General features: G+C 45.7%; 1 protein-coding gene across 1 annotated transcript; it reads left to right on the top strand.

Annotated features, from left to right (window-relative positions):
• The first annotated feature begins 409 nt into the window (after positions 1-409).
• LOC146190306 (neprilysin-11-like) lies at positions 410-18,683 on the top strand. Its single transcript, XM_084599768.1, has 8 exons — positions 410-778; positions 5,224-5,431; positions 5,684-5,884; positions 12,596-12,799; positions 14,281-14,544; positions 15,568-15,702; positions 17,042-17,519; positions 18,279-18,683. Exons 1-8 carry the CDS (start codon positions 511-513, stop codon positions 18,681-18,683), a joined length of 2,163 nt encoding a protein of 720 aa, XP_084455894.1. The 5' UTR covers positions 410-510.
• The last annotated feature ends 4,840 nt before the right edge of the window (positions 18,684-23,523 follow it).

Here is a 23,523-nt window from a genome sequence, read left to right as displayed (position 1 = left end):
CGAAGGGATTTGCTGCGACGGGCATTTATAATCTCACGCTTCAATGAGCTCTACAGTACGCACATGCGCAGTCAGAGTGGCGCCGTACTGTGTTGCTGACGCCGCTGCGGCAGCAGCGTAACACGTAGGCACACGGGGCAAACCAAACTTCGGTTAGGTTCGCCTCCATGTTCTCCCCCCAACCCTGTGCCATGGTCACATGGGACGAGGCGGCAATGCGAGCATTCATTGCTCACTTCTGCGCACACATAGAAGGTTGTCAACATCACTGTTCTAATATTCTTTAGCGCACCGCGTGGACTCGCTGAGTGCGGCTGGCTCATGGGCTTTGGTAAACTCGTTTTGCGGCTACCATGAGCATTCTTCCTTTCGCTAACGCCCACGATGGTATCGCAGGCAGAAGAGGGCGCTCAAGGCGACACCACAAGGAAGAACGACATTGTGCGATGCGACGTCCCACGGGAAGCCGTCGCTGTGTGCGTTGTGCTGCTCGCCGTGGTTCTCACCGGCATGACGGCATTGCTGGCGCCCAGGTGGTACGCGGGACCGCAGAAGCTCGAGCAGAGCTCGGTCTGCAGCACCGCTGGCTGCCAGCGTCTGGCCTCCGAGATCCTAGGCCGCCTGGACCAGAACGTCGACCCGTGCGCAGACATCGAGGCGCACGTGTGCGGCCCCATCAGGTGGAACAGCGAGCTGGTCACCGACACGGCCACCGACATGATGCGTCTGTGGCAGTCCAATGGAGCCGCTTACCTCGAGAGGAAGAAGAAACCCGAAGGTGCGTGCTTCGGGCCCATCTGTAGGCGCGCCGTTGCACTGTTGCTGTACGGGAAAGTTTAAAGAAGTAGACGCACTAAAATTTTGATGCGAGTTTCTTGTTCTTCTTTGGATCAGTGCGTAAGGCAGTAGGGCCCACGAAACATGACGCGACATTCACCCACACCAGCGAAACAACAATTTTTTTTTGTTCGTGCAGTTCTGGTTTCCACCGGCGAACGAGGTCTGGGATGTTATTCAAGCACGGAGGTCACTTGGGACATGCTAAATCCGCTTATTCATGCCATTTAATTTTTGGGCAGACTTGAAGAAATGATTGCTTCGAATTAAAACTATCCAATTATACTTCTCTGCCTGTCTGCAGTTTTTAAATGCGGAGAGTAGCCCTAATTTATTTTTGTTTTATTTTTCTCCATTTTTCAAAAGCTCCGTTCTCATTCCGAATGGTCTTTTTGAAACACGGCACCCTTTCGGCGCAGATTGACGTCTCTATTTAGTGTACATATAAAGAATGTGTCTCTTATGTAGTTACATGATCACAGCCATCCCACTCATGCGTGCATCGTGATTCTTCATAAGAGGCGTCAATTGACCTATGAGCCTCTAATGTGTAACATGCACGCTGAGATCTCCAGAGGAGATAGATGCACCGCAGCAAAGTGCTTCAGCATAAACATTGTCTGCGGCTTAAACTTGGTCTAACAGTTTGACGAGCGATAGCTCAGGTCTTCGCGCCTTTGAACGATTTAGCGTTTGTTTTTTGGTTTCTTCTCGTCGCGATCTTTTAAAGATGCATTCCCTGACGTTGTAAAGTTCAATTTTTTTACATATATCTAATAATGATAATAATGTGACCTGTAATCAGTGTAGTTCAATTGTACTTAAAGTAGACTATTCAAGTATGCGTTACCTAATGATGTAATTGAAGTTCAATTTTAGTTATTACAATTAACTAAAAACTAATACCCGAATTTAACCGAGTGCATATTCTCGATAAAGCTATCCAACGATATATGGCTGATACTATAGCGCTAAACTGCTCTCGAAGCTCTCTAATTAACTAATTAATTCAATGCAGTTAATATAGCTCATATATACTCACCATCAGCTATCCAATGATATAACATTCGTGTTGCTAATGTACTCGACATGAGCTACACAACGATATAAAATTAGTGTTGCTATGGCATGGCTGCAAGGTTTGAAATTGAGGCTGAGCTTCAGGTCAAATAGCCGCAGACGCCGCCGCTCGTCTTTGCCACCATGTACAGCTCTTGCTACAAAATGCAGCCACCTGAGGTTCATTAACGGGCACGACCACCGCCTTCATCGTAACTTGGCCGCCATTTTTGTGGTTACGTAAGTTTCGATTACAGGAATAAACGTCCCAAAGAGACATCGGATAGGAGCAACAAAATTGATCTATTCAGACTTTCTGTAGCCATACTGAGCTATTGCGGAAGTGTGTGTGAAATCACAGTGTAAAAAAAAAAAAAAAGGAACAGAAGAAAGGCAAATAGCAGAGACAATGTGAGCAAAACGACCAGACGAAATATAGGCAAAATTATTCTATAGACGCTCAAAATAACTGTTAAGAGAGAGAACGAGTGTTGCCAGGCAAGAAATTACAGCATTCGAATACACACGAAAAGAAAGTATTTAAATGCGTCTGTGTGGACAAAATAAGACGCTAGGTTTAAGCTGTGATGATTTCTCGTGCTAGGTGGTGCTGAAGAAGTACGACAAGAGGAGTTAATAATAAAATGTATAAGCTTTAAAGAATTGGTCCTTCGGCGAGCCGAGCGCGATTGCAAGCCTAGCGGTGAAAGCGCTGTGGAGGACGAAAAATTCTTATTGAACTTATGGCACATGAAATGAATGGCGTTCTTCTGGACAGTCTCGATTTCTTTAGTATCGTGTTGTTTATGGGGGTTGCGGACAAGAGAAGCGTATTCATGTAGAGCACGATTAGTGATACATTAAGAGTTTCGTATCCCTTGGAGCTATGGTGCGACGCAGATGTTGTAATGTTTTATGTGCCGTTGAGGTTATTAAATTTGTGTTTCGACCATGACATGCTGGGTGCGAAAATTAGAGCAATGTATTTGTGCTCAATGACGCGCTGGATTTTTGTACTGTTGTGGTTTGTGGGGTTTAACGTCCCAAAGACTCAGGCTATGAGAGACGCCGTAGTGGAGGACTCCGGAAATTTCGACCACCTGGGGTTCTTTAAGGTGCACTGACATCGCACAGCACACGGGCGCCTTGCTTTTCGCCTCCATCGAAAAGCTGCCGCCGAGGCCGGGATTCGATCCCGCGTCCTTGGGAACAGCTAGTAGTCGGGCGCCGTAACCACTGCGCCACCCCGGCGGGGGATTTTTTTTAAATTAAGGCGAAAGTCTTTAACAGCTCATAAGTGTCGTCCGCTGAAATTGTGCACGAGATGAGTCCGCTAGATTTCACGGGATATCGGTGGGGCCCTGGTACATAGAGACCGATAGTTATAGTCAATGATATATAATGATAGTGGTGAGAAAGAGAGAGATAGAGGAAGACGAGGAGAGAGAGAGAGAAGTAGACTATCTCTCTTTCCTCGTCTTCCTCTTTCTCTTTCCGTCCCTTCCTTCTCGCTCTCTTTATAGGGAGAGAGAGTAGAGAGGGTGAGATTCTCCTTACTCTCTCCTTCTCTCTCTAGATAGAGAAAAAGAGGGTGAGTAGAGAATGAGATAGAGTTAGAGTGAGGAAGAAAGTCTCGTTCTCTTTTTCACTCTCTCTGGAGAGAGATTCTTTTTCTCTCTTTCTCTCTCTCTTTCTCGAGGAACCAGCAACCTTTCAGGATTGCAGCAGGGCGGCCAGAAGGCTTTCGCCTTGCTGCACGTAAGGTGACTTGAGTGCTCCCCTGAAATTTTCAGCTTCTATTTTGTAAGCATGCACGGTTAGATGTGGTGCCGCGCTTTACGACTCTCGGCCAAGACGAAGCCCGGTCCACCCAGCAGAGATGGTGACGAGTAAACGGGTACCGAGGATGAAGAAGACGGTTTGTTTACATTTTTAGACGAGTCAATCAAGAACACCGATGCTTGAAAACAGTCAGAGTTTTATAGGGTTCGTGCCCCTATTTGAAGGGTGGGCCCAGTGTCGAGGGAGCGTCAAGTTCATTGCAATATCGCGCACTTGCACACTCTACTACTGATGACATGTGCCCCGAAGGGGTTCGGACTTGCTGGTGGGGAGGAAGTCTTTGTGGCAGTTAAGATGGCGGCACAAGAAGCGCCACGTGTCTGCCGGTGGCCCCTGTTCTGGATGCGTACCTGCGTCAAAGGAAATGACGCGCGCCGTCGGCACGCAGAGGAAGAAACACAGCCGAAAACGGTGCCTTTGTTCCCCCGACCGGCTACCACCCCTTCACTTGTCGTATGGCTATTTTAAGGCTAAAACATTTCTTTGTTCACGGTGCGTCGGCTGCACGTGACAGCCGAACGCTTCTCCAGGAAATGTCCGCCGTATGAAGACAGATTAAAAACTGATTTAAGGAGAAAAGTCGATCGATAGTGATTAATAAAGTTATAATACATTGGTAGAGGAAAGAACTAATGACTAATGAGTTGTAATGGCCCATATGTCTGGCGACGACTTGTAGAAACTACAATTGATTATAAATGTCTAAAAGGTTCAGTAACGAGTAGTAATTACTAAAACAACTACCAATAACTTGTAATGACTACTAATGGCTACAAATGGCCAATATGGGAACGAAGACTTGTAACGACTAGAATTGATTAGAAATGACTAAATGGTTAGCAATCACTAGTAATGGCTGAAATGAGGGCCCAAGAGAAATGCTCAGTAATGACTAGTAATGACTAAAATGAGAGCTGAAGTGAGGAAAGGAAAGAGATATAGGTTAAGAAAAGAGGCAAGAGAAAGAGGGGATCGATAAGAGGAGCAAGAACTAGCCTTCGCCGTTCATCTCTTAAGAGATATCTTAAGAGATGAACTGTAATATTTTCCGAACCCAACTAGATCATATTGGTCAGAGAATTACTTTATCTTGAGAATCGTTTACATGGCTCACACTTAGTCTTTGTCAACGCAGGCGAAGAGGTTGGCTGCTAAGCTAATTAGATGAGTTTATTTGAAGCATCCTAGCAAGCTTTAACTTGCGGAGGGCTGAGGAGAAGTCGTTCTCTTCCATAAGATGGAGAACACTCGCGTGGCGAGGCCTACTGCAGCAAACCATTCGGGCTTTACATCTTTGGCAAACACCGCATCTTAATACCTCCGGCCCACCTGGGTAATATTACCAAAGAAGTACATGCGAGCGCGCAAGTTTGTTGTGGCGGCTTACTATACACTGGCACACAAGGATGATGTCGTTCACCGCGATCATTTGTAAGCCTCTGTATGTGAAAGCCCCGTCATATCCTTTTTTACCTGTCTCCGCAGGAGCGTTCGCCCTGTACCGGGCCTGCATGGACCCGGGCCGAGATAGTCTGGGCCACCTGGTGTCCTTCATGCGGGAGCGAGGCCTGAAATGGCCCAAGTACGGTTCAATGGGCAAGCACGCGCTCTACGTACTGCTGGACTTGCTCATCAATTGGGGCGTCCCGTTCTGGTTCGAAATGAGCCTGTGGAAGTTGCCCAATCAGACGAGGTGCGTATACTGCACCTATTAGTATGGGGCATAAAAATAGCAGTAAGTGCGAGTAATCGGAATTTTGATCACGAGTGAGGCGGAAGGAAGAGCTTGGGAACTTTTCTAGGGCGTATTAGTAACCTATATTTCGATAACAAAACTCCTTGGCGATCATTTGAAGGGGCGATTGTCCTGCGACGAATTCTACTCAGCGCGATGATGTAGATGGCAATTGTCCTGAGTGTTCTGATTGTGGTCTGTCCCCTGCAGGTACAGCCTGTACGTCAACCGCGTCCAGATGAAGAAATGGCGCCGTCAGCAGCAGATCTCCGCTCATCAGGGCCGGCTGACGCAGTACGCGCTGCTCTTCTACGAAGTGTTCGGTGCCAGCAGGGACGACCGATCTCACATCAAGAGGCTGCTGGATATCGAGAAGGAGATGCACGAAATCATCGAGTCTCCCAATCTCGAGTTCGTACTTTTCACTCTGGCCGATGTGCACTCGAATATCGCGAGAGTCGAATGCTATTCTACGTTGGCTGTCAACCACCGTGGTGCCCACAGGCGGTAAGAAAGAAACGACCTTTGCTCCACAGCTTTCTAACCTGCAGTCGTTCATGAAACTATTCCAACGTATATGAACTGAAATATATTTTTGGGGAAGGGGTTATAGGCCCAATGCCTTTTTCTGCTACTTAATTAGCCCTAATTAATGGGTGCTAAGAGATGCGCAGAAACGGAATAAAATTATCTGACCTGTGACCTTTTGGCGAACTCCAGTCGGCAATTCAAAGTATAGCCGTCAACTGACACAAATTTTTCTCTAGCCAATGACAACTTAGGAACTGAAGCGGACTTTTTTTTCGGTTGCGTAGCACGATTACGTGATGCGTATCGCCGATAGGAATACGCCATCAGGCAGAAGCGGCGACAGTGATCCCTGCCCTGCGCAACAACTATTCTTGTTGACAATTGCGGCACGTTACCATGGCAGATACCTTCGAAGCCTTAAGCAAACCAAACACAAAGAATGAAGCCATAGCTTTAAAGACATTCATTACGAGGTACAGTTCAAGTAGAACATTTTTACCGTGCAGGTCTTCTTAAGATGACCATACAGCCAGATGCGAATGGTATTGAAAATACATGTACGTTCGAATACTACCTTCTCATACATTTTTCTATTGATATTCAGTATCGTTTGGTCGAATTATTGCTATCAAAATACGTTTTCGTATCATGCTGTTCAAGATTAGTAGAAAAGAGAATAAAGCGTATTTAGTACTGCTGTTAGTCAGACTTAGGACTGGCAACGCTTGGCAGTACACTAGGAAATAAATTTAGTGGACTTAGGAACGCGTAATCACAGCGTTTTTCAGCCAGCCTTCTTTCTTCCTACACTATTTGTCTGGAAAACAGACGAAGTATACGAGAGAGGCTCACAATTAACTATTGTAGAAACACTGCTTTACCCTTGTTTGAAGTTGAACTGGTTGCTAAGAGAAATGAATTACTTTCACCGCCGCGCTCAGTCGATAAGAGAACATTAGTTGCGTTATTTATCAGTGTAATAAATATAATGCTATGCCACATGCGGTTCATAGCTGTGTTCTGACCGCTGGCAGGGTCAAATGTACCAGCTGACGCATATTTTTTTTTTGTCTGGAGAAACAAGCGCTGCAGCAAGCATAATTCTGCAGCAGCACAGTGAACTTCAGTATCTTAGGTAGACCTTCGGAACACTCGAATCAAGCTGATCTGAATGACCCTTCACAAAATAGATCATGGCCACTTGTTCCTCCCTTCTTTTTGATAGGCTTGCTTCATTGGTTTTACTTTTAAAAAGCACGGCCGCGTAGCGGCTATTTCTTGAACCAGCAGTTTAAGCAAATGACCTTAATCTTAAGTAAATGATAGAGAAAAATAATATATTAAGATATGTTCGGCCCAATGAAATCAGCGTATGTACCGTTTAGCACATGGCAAAGCCAGGTGCAAGCCGGTTAAAATTGCACTAACAGCCGAAAGGGGTTGGGAAATGTTTCGAGATTATTTTTATGTAGTAAAGTTTTCAAAGGTGAGCTCGCATAAAGAACACCATTCAAAAAATTTATTTTTTCTAGGCTGCATTTGGAAGTGATAGTCACAAAGTAAGGATGCTTCAATTCCACACATTGGACATCTTTTTTTACTACACCACTGCTGAAAATAAATTGCGCAACAACACATAATTTCCTCAAAGTTGCAGAACAGAATTACATCCTTCTGCTCGCAAGATGAGAGAATTAGGTCATTATTACTTCTGAGAAGCAATTCATTTTTTTTTTCACTACATAAAATTCGCTCACCTGGGCAATGGAATACGGGATTGAACAAAGAGAAATGAAAGAACACTGTGAACAAATCAAACTCGGTCGAGTAGGCTGAGATGTGATAAATAGAAACGAACACTTCAGAATTATGCATAGTACATCTATAAAGCTGGCAATATGCCCATTTTTAGAATGTTCGATAAATAGAGATGGTGGAAGAATGGTCACCGAAGTCTCGAATCTTCAATAAACATTGTGTTTTGCACAGGACTCCAAGAGTATCACGCTTTTTTATCATCGCTGTTTCATTATCGTCTTCTGCTTGGCTTGTCTTGATCTTCCACCATTTTGCTTGATTTGCATAGGATTACATCGGCTAAAGGTTGGTTGTTGGTTTGTTGGTTTGTGGGGTTTAATGTCCCAAAGCAACTGAGGCTATGAGAGACGCCGTAGTGGAGGACTCCGGAAATTTCGACCACCTGGTGTTCTTTAACGTGCACTGACATCGCACAGCACACGGCCGCCTTGCTTTTCGCCTCCCGGACACTCTCGGAAGCTCTGTCATAATTGTTATGTTAGCGAAACCGTATAGTGTGACATTTCGTTGCTTTGCAGCTGCTTGTCTGGCAACAAACGGCACATTTATTACCTATATGTTACCATTTGAAGTTGAAGAGATTTACCCCCCCCCCCCCCCCCGCTTTTATTCAAACAGTTTTCTCCATTTCTCCAGCTATGTAAATGGGTAAAATGACGCATAACATGACGTAAACTTGAACTCCTTGACCGCTCTAGCAGCAGCTGAAGTTGGCCACCGCTGGCCGGAGCCATCGATCTATCGAGCCATTGCTTCTTTTGCGACAGCCATAGACCCCGAACTTGACAACTAAGTTCTTGCGGCGAAGCGGAGGCAGCTCGATTACAGCAGGATGTTAAGAATGTCCGGACGTCGACGCGGTGACAGTTTAGACAGCAAGCGAAGCTACGGGTGCGGCTGCTGGCATCACGGAACCACCGGCACGACCAACGAGTAAAGACAGCAGAATATGGGCGTCGCACAGGGTTTGAAAATTAAAAAGGATAACGCGTGACCTGCTTTGCACAATTTCTTCCGTTTCCTTCACTGGTGTATTCCTTAATGTGAACAGACCAAGATGTCCTTCCTTCAACGCTTTCTTGGGTGCTTACAGGTTGGTCAGCGTTGCTGCGCATAAGATGCATTTTAAGTTAAGATACTGGTTCTTTCAGAAACTGAGCGCCAGGCAGCTCTGTGTGTGCGTAGTGAGGCGACGCCAAAACAGATACTTTATAAACACGGGGAATCAGTAAATAAGATGCCAAAGCATTCAGCATGCTTAAAAGGCAGTAGCTTACAGGCGATTTCAGACGCGTGAGAAAAGCGCAGTTGCGATACGTAATTTGCAACAATGCAGAAAGTGTCAAGGGTTGGCGTAGCGCATGGCCAGGGCGCTTAATTACGCTTCAGAAGGATCTTGGTTTCGTCCTTGCCGAAGTTTCGTCAAGACAGTTATTTCTTGCGTTTTTTTCTCTCAGGTATTTGTGCCTGTATAGATCTGAATCTTGTTCCAGCCCTCCTTTATCTCTCGGCAGCCGGGGACTGCGGGTTTATGCAGGGTCGCCTGTATGACAGCTTCACCCGGTTTTGTACAGGTTTATCCTGTACACTAAAATGATATGAGCAATTCGTAGAAATTTTGTGCAATAGTTTACAACAGGGAAGCGCTTACCGAGACATGAACTTCGTTTTAGGAGACGTTGGTCTTCCCTGCTGTTTCACACTTGTAAATTGAGGCTTGTAAGAAAAGAAATCCCTTGGAAGCATGCAAAGTGCAAAGCTCTGATCGCGAAGCTCCGAAATCTGGACATATTGAAACGAAACTGGCCGCCTGTAGTGGCAGGTTCTGTTCCAACATTTACGGCGCCTTTATGCCTTCTTTTGTTTGCGAGATAAAAGCGCGCATGCAGTCTGGAAACACAACATAGTTCACAATTCAGACAAGTAACCGTAACTCGCATTAGACAGCCTCCTGGATCCCTTGCGCGTTACGTTAGTTGGACTTGAGGAAATGTGCTGTGGCGGCGATGCATGTATTTTTATTCTCGCTCTTTTCTACCTTACAAGAGCTTTGTTTTCAGTAAGATGGTGCTTTGCGCTTTGGAGCTGGTATTTCATCAATACAAGGCAACTTTACATTTTTATCTTCAGTGTCCTTTTAACATATCATGTGATGTATGCTTCTCAAATATGCGCAGCGACGCAGATATAATGCCCCGCTTAAACCAAGCTGTATGAAACTTCCTGCATGGCTTAAGGGCCTGTCACACTAGCACGACACGACGCCGACGCAGACCCGACAACGACACCGACGGTCGGCCAAATCGTCGGCCGACCGTGTCTGCGGCCGACCAAGCTGTCACACTAGGCCGACGACGACACCAACACGACCGAAAACCAAACGTCTTCCCAGTGTGACAGGCTTTGAGGCCGGAGACACCGACAAAACCAGTCTGCCGACTGTCGGTGATCGAGTCTTTCCGAGATCGGCCGCCGAGCAAAAACTTTCTCGAAACGCAAAGCCGCCTCTGTACACCACGTCGACGGCGAATGCCTTTCAGCACTAATATACGTAAAAAAGTAGAATCAACGCCTAATCCCTGACCAAAACGCGAGCGTGAGCCGCCAAAGTATACTCGGGGCCGCCGAATGCGCGTGGAATATCAACGGCAGTGAACTCGGGGCGCATATATTTGCGGCGCGCGTTGGGACCATGAGAAATCTTTCCGCGTTTTCGAACAGCACAGAATAGTGCAAAATGAACATAGTGCGTGACAAAGAAATTATCAAAAGAAGCTATTATTTTCCTGAAGCCAGCCTAGAGCTGCCGATCCTACTGCGCACTTCGATCGTTGTGTTTACAGTCATAACGTCTAGTCGCTGCGTCGCTACTTCACAAGCCTATTTCAACGCTATGTTACGCATCACGCAATAAATTCTTGTTCCATTATTCAGTGTGTTTCAAGAATTGTGTGCGCAGAACTAACGTTTACACTTTACAACAGAACCAACAGCAGTCGTGGTCCCGCGGCCAGCCCTGTGAAATCCGCCTAAGGTTTTACGAAATCCGCCGAAAGTTTTATCTGTTACTGCACAACACGGCATGATTCAAACTAGCTGCAGTTTACTCTCAGCAAGCTGAACAGTCAGTTAAGCGGTAAACGCTTCTACTGCGTTCGCGACGTTCGCGCTGCAAGACAGCATATTGGCTATGTCAACCTCTGAAAGCACCGGTTAGGCCTAGCTTTTGTGGTGCAGTGGTTAGCGCAGCTTCACGACTGTTGAGGCGCTTGTTTTGGTATGGTCGAATATATGAAATAGAATTAAAATTATGCGTTCCTTAATTTAGTAGTTCCGAGAATAAACCAAGAAAAATAAGATAGGGAGTAGCTATAGAAAGGAGAATTTCGCATGGTAGAAAAAAAAATAAAAGGATTAAGAAAAGGAACGTATCATGACACGAGAAGAGAGTGAGAATGAGAGGGCCTAGTCGGTGGGGAAGTTTTGCACGTTGTCTGGCTAGTGTGACACAGGAGTTAGGCGACCGTCGGCCGACAGCCGTCTTGCGAGAGACGCGCCGCCGACACCGACTGTCGGCCGACTGTTTCCGTTCTGCGCAGTGTGACATAGACGCAGACATCAGGAAGACGCGCTGTTGGCAGACCAAATCGGCGTCATGTCGTGCTAGTGTGACAGGCCCTTCAGAAACAGAAAAAAGCTGGAGGTTTCAGGGGTGCCGGTGGGCTCGATACCCCTCTTAGAAAAGCTGCCCAAGGGTGCAGCTCCTATCAATTGGGCCATGACGTGCGATCACGTGACTTCACATATTTCACCGACCAATTAATGTATGGCTAGATTACCTGGCAATTAAGCTGCCAGAAGTATGCTCGTGAAGAGGACGGACACATACACCAACAACGACGTTTCGGATCAGGGGAAGCCCTGGTGCCTGCGTGTTAAAAACTTCAGCTTTGGTTAAACTAAAACGCCGTAGTATCATGTATCGGAATGCCTGTCGTCATATCAATCGCCAGCTGCTATGTAACTTTTCCTTCCCAAAGTTTAAAGATTGCGGTTAAGACCACGCGCGCATCGCGACTCACCCAATGGCTAGCGCTTATTGCGCGCTCTTACTTTCAAGGTGCCCGACTAGGAAAACCATGGTTCAAACCATGGGTTCAAACCTATGCCAACGAATAAAGCATTGTGGTCTTCTTCATGGAAGTAATTTCGGGAATAAGTACGTTCGCTACAACACTTACGCCCTTTGGTAATTTATTAAATACTAAATCGCTATACCACAGCTCACGCCCGGTTAATAGCTATACCATAATTCTAGTTTCACTTGAAAGACTTCAGAAAGAATCCACTATGTCGAATACAGAATGTATTCTTGAAATTATTTACATACGTTTTAACTTTGCTAATCATATTACTGGTTTATTATTGGGGATTATAATGATACAGTATGATGCATTATCGACTATCTGCGGCGGAAATCAATTTCGGTTTCGTATCCTTGCCATCAGCGGCACATGCGGTAGTTTCTCTCGAGTGAGGCTTTGTTTCGTTATAAAAGACGATGACGTTGATTACGGGTCCATATAACATGCAGCCACCGTCAGCAGCATCGAATTATTTGCAGTTAAGGTTTCTAGGCTTTTCACGTTGATGAAATTCGGATAAGTTGTAGTGCCTAATCACCTGCATGTTAGGCGGTATCACGAGATCTTAATTATTATGTTGTTATCAGTGCCCAAGCAAACGACGATGCCTTCACGCTCTTGTGCGCAGGGAAAGCGTAAGACGAAGCACCATTACAGTAATTAAAGTAGAGTTTCAACTGACACACCAGTACATGCCAAATATCACCACCAAAATGTGGCTCAACTACCTGAACGAGCTCATGAGCCCGCACCAGTTCCAGCCCGATGATTACGTCCTGAGCGATGACATCACCCTATCAGCGACCATGAACTCGCTCTTCGGGCGATATAGGTAGGTACTTTTTGTCCTTTGCGAGCTGGGGCATTGCAAATTGAATGCCCAAACGGGATATCGTAAAGCCAGGTAAACACGCGGACGCCGAATAGGATTTGTTAACGGGTACAGTTTGAGACAGTGATTTAGAGGCGTATTTGGTGTGACCTGTCGCGTTGTGCTTAAATGGTCGGGGAAGGGATACCACTCCGTGACGAAGTCCCTCGAAGGCACATGTTCTCATTCTTAATGCTCTGCCTGGCCGCCTGGTTGTGCTAGTTCTACGTCTGTGTGTGGCCGCTGCATTTGTCAACAATGCCCTATGCGCATGCGGTATCATGCCGCACAACTACTGTCTGCCACTCTTCGGCACCAACGCAAGGAAATGTCTGACGATTAGTTACCAAGAGTTCCCGTGTGCGTCTTTATTCATTCGAGCTTGCAAATCCTTGTGTGACCTTGTGCGCTTATTACAGATAGCAAAGTGGTGTCGAGAGAACAACTTTCGCAATTTTTAACAGATGGGACAGCGTCGCTGCTCTCATCTACTTCTCCTTGCATTTTACTTCCTCATCACACTTGATTTCAGCCGAAAGATACGCGGCATCGCCCGCTGCTTCTTCTGCAGCTCGGTGTCAAGCAGGCGCGGTTTTTTCCGCTGCGCGAACATCGTCGATGAATACGTCCCGTTAAAGCATTCCTCGGGCGCGGCCCCCAGCGGGACAAGAAGCGGATGGGAACAGAGTGGCGAATGACTGGTGCATTCATTCCACATAAAATAAGAGGACTGCAATTAACTTCAAATTAATTTCAAATCAAAGGTTGAATTTAACTTGTGTCAGGTTGTAAAGGAAAAAATGTCTGCCTCAAAACGCATTTCTGGTATAATTTTAGGATTTTGCCGGTAAGTTTCAAGAAAGATTTAAAGTATTTTATACCTTCTAGAATTTATTTTAATGATTTTCTTCAAGAGTTATTGTCTTGTAAATTCAAATTAATTATTCAGATTCAACTAATTCTGTGCTTCCCCTTTTTTTCAATATTCGCAATGAGTGCTTTGTGTTTATATCAGATGAAAAACAAAATAGCACTTTTGAATTTAAAGTAGTACAAGTAGAAACTCGCAATAAAATGTCTATGCAGAAAATTGCCCATTCTGAGTAAAAATTTTATCTCTGTCCCTTTCTCGCTACGGTTAACGTCTTTTCTGGAAGAAAAGGACTGATTTATGAGTAGAAAAATTGAACCGAAATGCGTTTTGCAGCTTGGTAAGGCCTTCAAGTGTACACCGATGAGGTCTGGATGAAGCCTGGTTCAGTTGACCATCATTTCAAGCATCTGGCTTATTACTGTACTAGCATCTTATTTATGCAACTTGGGTATTTACCGATGTTTAGATGGAGATTCTGAGAAATCAATTGCAACTAGAAGCCATGTGCACGCGTTGCGTTATTAGGGCAGACATTACTGACACTGCTCTGATTCGACTGCACACGCAGCAACCAGGATCTACTCTACGCGCTGGGCTGGTGGTTTGCGCAACAGTTCGCGGTGATCGCTTCACTGGACGGTGGCATCGCGTCGTACGGCAGCTCGGCGCTGGCGCTGACCAACCGGCCCATGGACTGCTATATGCTAGCAGAGAGCCGCTTCAGACGAGAACTGTTCCTCGATAGGGCGCGCGCGACTATGAGCGCAGCGGGCATGCAGCTGGCCGAGGAGATGCTCGAGAAAATCCGCAACACCACGATTGGACTACTCAAGTACGCATTTACGACCCTGTTACCACCATCTTGATTTCAACTACTCGTATATCGAAGCTTTTAGTGATCGTTATGGCACGCTAGTACCTGAGACAGAATTCACCAATTTCGCCATTGTCTGCTTATTTATCCGAAGCCTTTGCCAACTTGGGGAGGACTTTTAAAAGGGTATCAGACAACTGCGACTTTTGGGTCCCGATTGTGACTCGCTAAATTTAGGCTACGTAGGCACGTTCGTGGGGCATTGTTAAGGCAGGGCTTCATGTCTATGTGTTTTACATAACGAAGTAGCTTACGGCTGTAAGCTTAATCAGTACACACGACGCAGAAACGAAGTGAAAAACACCTAACTAGCTTTTGGCATAACCACTGTAAGTGGACACGTATTGTTTTGTTTTGTTTTCATGACGACGGTTTTGCTAAGATATAATAATCATTTTTAGACCGCGTAGGACGACCCACTGTACACTTTTTGGTTTTAAAGCGATCGCTAGTCACATGGTCCCGGAAGGTTTAATAGTACGGTTAAGAGGCGAACATGGAATGTCATATGTTTTTTTTTTTTTTTTGTAGTGTTCTTACAAACATGCTGGCTCATCTGAGGAAGGTGATGATCGCCTTAATAAAACTGGCGTTAAGAGGAAAAAAGGAATGAGGCTTTTCTTTGTTCTTTTTTCCTGTCCCGGCCTATTCGCAATTTTGACACTTCTCTGCCATCAGTTAATCCACAATGTTCACAGTTGACAAGACAGCTTACCCTGTACTCACTGTGGTTCTTACGCACAAGGCTACCGCAGAATTCACCAGAAATGAATGGTTGGGACTCCATGCAGAAATGAAGTTATAACTATCATTGCATCCATCGTTAGCGTTTCTAGGCTCCTTTCTTCAAGCGTCCAGAAAACGCCAAAGCCCACCCCGTATATAGCGTCTTCCGGTTTTCTATAGGAAACTATTGCCTTAGTCGGGAATTGTAGAGTGATTTTCTAGCTGTCTCTAACCGATTTTCTGACGCCATCTTAGGTCAACGCCTTGGCTGGACGAGGAAGCTCGCAAGGAAAGCACCGCTATTGTGGCCGCCACAAAGTTCGAGGCCTGGAGGCGGGGTCTTGGAAGGGATTTAAAAGGCCAAATCAGCGGGGAGGACATAGTTGAATTGTAAGTTCGTGAATATGATAAATATGCTAAATTCCTGTTTTGTTGTGTATGTCGGTGAGAAGCGCTCTCGCTTTGTCGCGGATGTGGGAGACGAATTATACTTGGTACATTGTATTGCCACTGACAAGGGGTTAACAAGGCGAGAGTTTGGAAAGATCTTATTAGTTGGTTGGCTGAACTTATTATTCTTGATGACTGTAAGTGCGTGGTTTGCATGGAAGAGAAACAAAGGAGGATGCATTGTCGCGCCTTGCCATCGTGGATGTCACTCTCGGCGTCGTTATGAGTGGTTATGAGCCGTCCAAACATGCTCCTCGCAATATTCAATATTCAGTTCTTTCGATAGTACAGTCCCGTTACATCCAGGCATGTAGCACCACATATGGGCAAGTATACTGCAAAAGAAAAAAACAAATCGTAAATTATACGCAGGAATCCTGAATAAAAGAAAATACAACTGCTCTGTTCTGCATCGGTAAAGGTGGCCTATGATGTCGGCAAAATTCACTCAGAGACAGAGACGCAGCAAAACAATTGTTGGGCTAGATTTAGCCGTTGTCTGCATCCAAGAAATAATCTAGATATGTTTTGATGAATGATGGTGCAAGATCAGCCCTGTAATTTGGAATTCGGAAAATAGCAGTTCGACGCCTCCTTTTTCGAATAATTCTTTCTGGATGCTATTTTTGCTCTAGCGATTCACAGCAGGTATATAACTTGACACCTTCGCTGTGTGTGTTTGGAATGCTGCGAAACCTGCCGGGAAGAGAAAACCGAAGAGTGCACCATTTTTTGAAAAAAAAACAAAAACGAAAACAATAGCTGAAGAAAACAATATGTGCCTTTTTGGTCGCTAGGCATAAGTCTAGGCTAACATTTATCGTTTTTATTGGAGAACCTAATTTGTGGTCTACGATTTTGTGGAACCTTGTCAAAAGGCTTGCAAAAAAAAAAAAGAACGCATAATTTTATTTGCCTTCGCTAACTGCTTTTGGAAAATCATTAAATGGAGATCATGAGATGATAGCGTGAGCTATAAGTCAAACAGCCCGGAATCCTTGGGTCCCCGAGTCAAGACACGCTAACCCGAAGACATGCAGACACGCTCGTACGGCTTGGTTAAAGCGGCTCTGTATATCTGATATGTAGGGTAATTTTTCATATGTGGCAGCTTGTGAATCTAACAAATAGTTATGCATTACTTGGAGATACTCGTGAAATTAGCGAGTGATAGGCACCAGTATGATCACTCATTTCACTGGGTCCAGTGATTTGCGCAAGCAGAACGGGAACATGTGACAAACGTTTTTTTTTTTTTTTTATTTGTTCTCACTCGAAGGTCAAGTGCAACTGTCGACGAGCCTAGCTTCACAGAAGCGCCACAGGCGGTCGAAGTGCGCAGGACACTCGCCATCGGGCACAAGGCGGCACTTGGATCCCCTCTGGTCGTCGTCCGGACCTCGTTTCCTTTTGCCCCGCGGGATCAGAGTGGCGTAGCGGCGCACGAAGGCAGCGTCGAGAACAGGGATGAGCACCTCTCATGGCCGTCCCACAGGGCGGGCGTGAAGGGCTGGATCGAGTTGGCCAAGGCGTACAAGATCCGGACGCCAAACTGGCCTCGGGATGACTCGCTGCAGCACCGGCACTTGTCCTACTCGCAGCTGGCCCACTACGAGTACTGGTGGAATTCACTCTTCCTGCAGATGGCGGTCTTCGCCGAGCCCCTCTTCTATGACGACGTCTCGCTGTCGGCGGCCAGCTATGGGGGGCTGGGCACCGTGGTTGCCAAGCACTTAGTCAAGGCGTTCGATTTCAAGGTATATCTTGGAGTGCATTAAATATGCTTTCTTTATTTTTTTTTAACCAGCTGCAGAGTGTGCTTGCTTCGGTAGATTTCATATTCGAACTGCAGTGCTGATTCTCTGAATTGTTTCGCGGTAATCACTGGCTGCTTTACATCGAGGCGAAATCGAAGGTGCCCGTGGTCTTTGGGTAACGAGACTCGCTTAGATATTTTAACCAGATAAACCAAATCAAACCTTTAACGGTCGCAAATAACTAACAGGGCGTTATTTTACTATTAATAAATTATGACCGAGCTCTATTTTTTACCATACGCTACCCCGTGGCGCATAACCAACAAGCTCAACGTTCTGCTTTATTACTGTTCCCTAGCTGTAGAAAAAATACCTGCACAATTTAAACGCCCTTTCTCAAGTGTCTTACAAATGCGCAGTTAGGTTGAGGTCAATAAAGCGTGTTTGGTTCGCGATAACACTGATAGGCACGCTTCACTGGATATGGTGTCAGCTGTAAACATTATCAGACTGTTTTAGATGGTGGCCTGATCGGTGCCAGAGGCTTTTAGCATCTCCCGCTTTGTCGCTAGTCCCCGACACATTTGTCAGTTTTGCTTTGGAGCCTCAGGGGCCTGGGAGAGTAACAGCAGGCTTAGATCCCGTACTAGCTGTCTGCTTTAGGGTAGGCGTAGATGCTACATAATATTCGATATGAACTGCATACATATGTGCTTTCGTCTCAAACTGCTGTCTTTTTTTGCTTTGTGCCCTCTGTAGCGGGGTACCCGGCTCGACGCCCAGCGCAATATCCGTAGCTGGATCAGCGGTCCTAGTCTCTTGAGCTACGAGCGCAAGATAGCCTGCACCGGCGGCAACAATCGATTACTAAACAACGTCGCCGCACTCGAGATGGCGTTTGCCGCCGCCTTCGGGCCGATGACAGTGGCGCGCAATAACGACACCATGGCCTCGGACGGTTCTCCCAACTGGTTACCGGGCCAGAGTCAAGACTACTCTCCGCAGATGGTCTTTTTAATACTTTACTGCCGTGCCACGTGTGGGTCGACGGCGCTCGGTTGCAGGGACGTCCTCAGGCACATGGTTCACTTCGGCAGGGTGTTCAGGTGTCCTGCAAACTCATCGATGACGTCAGCACCCAAATGCTCCTTCTTTGGGGAATGAAGGCACTGTGTGTGTGACGTCGCGTAGAGGAAATTGGCAGCTCTTACGGTATTAATTTCTTCAATCCAACGAACAGCACAATATTTCTCGCACGACAGTACAACACCTTTTGGACTCTTACAAATTTCATTCACGTCAACGACGTTATCTCCTGAAATGAGCCCTTTGAGGTCTCACGTGCATTATTTGCACTGTATTGACGCTTTATCTGTTGCCGTTTGGACAATACTTTTGCTGAGGGTAAGAATAGGTGAAAAGAAGGCAGTGTCCTCTCACAGAAGAGAACGGCGCAAGCTTCTTCGTGCGATGGGCACAAGTTATTCATATGAAAATATCTGAAGTTCACCACACTTTTCAAGCGTGGTTGAAACTCCGTACAATAAACATTAAGATGCTGTACCAACAGTTCAGCTCACAGCTGCGTTGCACTGTCTGCTCTCATTTTTTACTCATGCCCTATAGTTGTGCGGTTGTTTCTAGGAATCTATATCTTCGCTTGGTTATAACGCAAATAGGCTTGTGATGGACACTCTAAAAGCTCTCTAAGCATAGTCTCAGTGAAGACACGTCCACACATATACACCTCTGTGCGTATCAATCCCGTTATTTTTCGCTTTATTTACTTGGCTCGTGTTTAATGACAGTTCCAAAATTTTCCTACTATTTGTTTGAGAACGAAGCCGTAGGATTGGATATCGATGACAAGAATTTACCGTAAGAGTACCCTGTGAGCCACCTGCCTTTTTTCCACTGCCGCTTTGAGGTAATACGATAACCACAAAGCGAAACCGAACTAGATAAAAGATCTAGCCATCAGCGCCACGGAGTATCCACCCAATATTATTTGCCGTCAGGGTTCACTTCAGGGCTGAGGTGCAGGTTCAGAGGAGATATGCGCAATGTTTTTGTCACCAAATGTGTTAAAAGTTTGGGTCAGATGCCAACCTTTTAACTTTGGATCTTTTTAGATGGAGACAGCGTGGGCTTAGGTTACATGCGACAAGCAGGGAAGGGCTATTTGCGATATTTTAATTAATGCTGCGACTTATGTTAGTTACTAAGCCACAATCAACACAGCCCTTCAACGCGATGTTATCAGCTACCGTACGTATACATACTTCCTCGCCCTATAAAAGCACGAGCCAAAATTTTCCATGTCAGTAGAATTTTGTGATGTTTGAAAGAAAAAAATATCCATTTGCCAAATTGAGCTGCTTTTAGAGGGCTGCTGCGAAATACCCCTGGGTTAGGCATTGCTGAATTATGCGACCTAATACAATATGACTGCGCTCTAATGAATGGGAAGACATTTTCATTTACTATCGCTGATGATCAGCTGCTACCTGTCGGCGCTGTTAAGCCTTTGCTCCCACGTGCATGAAGTACAAATCCCGGAAAGTTTTTAAAACGTTTCAGCAGTACTACAGCTGACGAATAATGGTCGGAAGTAAAATTATTGAGCTGGAGCCGAAACACGGAGGCAACCTTACGGGTAATTATTCAAAGGGATAAATTCAGCGTATGCGGATCACGTTTGGCATCACTTCTTTCATCACATACCCCCCTCATGCCTTGAGGAAATAAACATCCGTTACAAAAAAAAAAAAAAAAAAAAAGACTAGCGTAAACCTATACCTAAAATTTGAACTGCAGACGTTAGAGACGCCCAGAATGGTACGCACGAAGATTCAGCGGGTAACCACTTCGGATGCGTTCAAACATGAAATGTATGATAAAGTTGAGAGCAAGATTTAGCTTTTTTTATTGCACCTAAAAAACAAAACATAGGACGTGGTACCATGGTGCATATTATACTATATTCGACTGTACTTTACTTTGTAGTAGTTCGGAAGAAGCTTTGAATAAAATCGGGGCAACACGAATTGGGACTGATAAGAAGGGCGCGCTCAGACGGGATGTTTCTATATATATATAATATGAAGGAAAGAAGCCAACAGTCGGCGAGGCCAAGGAAAGCATTGGGGATTTTTTTTTTTACTTCGGTAATCACATAAATTAGTAATGTAATCTGTTTTAGGGGAAAGATAAACGCAAAGTTGAAGGAAAAACAACGTGCCGATGGCGGGAACCAAACCCACGACCTCCGAATATCGTGTCCGGTGCTCTCCCGACTGAGCTACATCGGCCGCTGTCCCACCTGCTACTTTCTTGGTTATTAATATTGTCTGTATATATTGTCACGGACGAGCAACGAAGAAGAAGCGGCGGGCAGTGGCGCGGGCAGAAGCGCTCGCGCTAGGCCCGCTAACAGATTCATTAAACGTCAGCTACCATCGCCATCGGTCATGTTCTGTCGTCTTTCTTCATCGGCTTGCCGCATCGTAACATTTGGTGGAGGTGCTGGGTATGATCACCCCCTCATCCTGGACCGGAGCTTCGGTGCCCTGCGACTTCTTGCGCCGTCAGCTGAAGTTTAGGAGGCATCGCATGGCTGTTCCCCAGCCTGACGGACCCAGCAAGACCTTGCCGTTCCGCCGTCCCGTCCCCCGCCCCGACCACATGACAAGACGAAGGAGATACTGACCCGAGACGCTACACATGACCACAATACACTAGAAGAGACCCGACGACCATATATGACCCCATTGACCAGATGTGCCGACGTAAGACCCCACCGACCCAAGACACCGCTACACTTCAAGACATTCTCCCCTGCCTATGTCATGCGGTGCGTGCCTTGGCCTTCGCCATCGAGTTGTGGCAACGTGTGGCCCGAGAGTGCCCTGAGCCAAGGTTCATCAGGAATCACCGTGCCGGCAAGCCGTTGTATTCTTCCTTCTTCCTCTTCTTCTTCAAGCATCTAGACACGTCCATCATCATAACATGGAATCATCAACATCGATAAACTTCCTCGTCCACGATCGGGACGATCGCTCGGTGGCCCCGGGTCATGTCACGGACGAGCAACGAAGAAGAAGCGGCGGGCAGTGGCGCGGGCAGAAGCGCTCGCGCTAGGCCCGCTAACATATTCATTAAACGTCAGCTACCATCGCCATCGGTCATGTTCTGTCGTCTTTCTTCATCGGCTTGCCGCATCGTAACTATATATATATATATATATATATATATATATATATATATATATAGACCCAGTCCAGCTCGCTTCAGCTTGAGAGGTCTCTTACATATAACGCGACCCCTGCGCATGCGTTTCTCAGTGTATGAAAAACCCCTTTTTGTGCAAGTAGCAGCAGTGATGCAAGTGTCCTTAACAGCCTATCATATCCACCCGTAAGGATGCAGAACAACTCCTGGCGACTTTACAGAGGACACCGTGTCCATCCCGACGTGTTTTATGCCAACAAACTCGGCTGATGAGTCCATGGTGTCTTTTCTCACTAACAGGAATTACTCGGGACGTTACGGAACGACAAAGAGGTGCCAAGTTGAACTGCGTAGTACGCAGAGGCTTACAAATCGCGGACGACGCTTTTCTTTCAAGGATACGATGAATTTTTAACGTAAAGCTGAAGGCCTGGACTGGCTAATTTAAGCGATAGGAAAGCATGCCAGCACGTACTGTTAGTGTACCGCTACGAGCGATGACATTTCACTGTGCTGTTAGACCTGTGGGGCTATGCACAAGAGGCGGGAACATTCAAATGCGCTTTCAGGTACTAATCCACGACTACTGTTACACAATACTCGGGCCAGTATCATATTAGAGCATAACAAGTCGCCACCACAGCAGCAAGTTGAAACTGCTCTCACGATGGCCTTCACGCCACAAGCGAATTCTCAGTTCTCCAGCTATGTGCACATGTTTATTTATTTATTTATTTATTTGAACATACTGCTGGCCTCACCTTTGAGGCCGTCGCAGGAGTGGGACATCACATACACTAGAATACCACAGGTCAAGTAAGTGCCAACACAAAGGCGATCGTAGTCCAACAAGGCAATATGCATTATACAAAAGGTAAAACAAAAAGTAGCATATTGAGCAACATGGTTAAAAAAATATAATAAGCGAGAGTCAGATAAGAAAGTCGGGATGTCATCGTCAGCAAGGAAAAAAGAGTGCAAGAGTTAGCGTACCAGCATCGTAGTCGTTATTGCAAAATAAAGCGTGATATGTTGGCGATGAAATCTTTGAGTGATGCGCAGTTGACAGCATCGCAAGGCAGACTATTCCACTCACGGATTGCTTGTGGGAAGAAAGAGTACCTGAATATATCGTTGTGAAATCTGTACTCGGTTAAGTGCTGTTGGTGTTTTGTTCTGGTAGTGCGCGTGTTTGACTTTATTAAGTACTTACTCGTATCGATTTTCATGTCGCCATTAAGCAGAAGGAAAAGAAACTTGAGGCGCAGTAGTCTGGCTCGGTTATGTATAGTGGGAAGGTCGGCTTGTCTTAAGAGCTGTGTAGGGGAATCATGACGGCGATATTTGTTAAAAATAAATCTGACCGCTTTTCGTTGTACGCCCTCTAATCTTTCTATGTATTGTTTGCGGAAGGGGAGCCAACATATTATTCCATAGTCCATTATGGAGCGAACAAGTGAAGTATATGCTAAGAGCTTAGTGTCGACTGATGCGGATTTAAGAGATCGTTTAATCGAGTAGAGAGCTGCCAGAGCTTTGTTAGTAATATAGGCTACCTGCTTGTTCCATTTAAGATCCGAGGAAATTATTACTCCTAAATATTTATATTCTTCTACTTTCCTTAACATCTGTCCTTGTAGATAATAAGGGAGATTTATTGCCGCTCTCTTATTTGTTACTGTCATGCAAACCGTTTTTTCTACATTAATCGTCATCTGCCATGTTTCACACCATTGTGCTATGCTTTCAAGGGCACTATTTAGAATTGCTTGGT

This window comes from Amblyomma maculatum, chromosome 4 (genome assembly GCF_055883805.1).
Source record: "Amblyomma maculatum isolate TAMU_Amacu chromosome 4, ASM5588380v1, whole genome shotgun sequence".
NCBI classification, from domain to species: domain Eukaryota; kingdom Metazoa; phylum Arthropoda; class Arachnida; order Ixodida; family Ixodidae; genus Amblyomma; species Amblyomma maculatum.
This window is presented reverse-complemented; position numbering and strand designations above follow the sequence as displayed.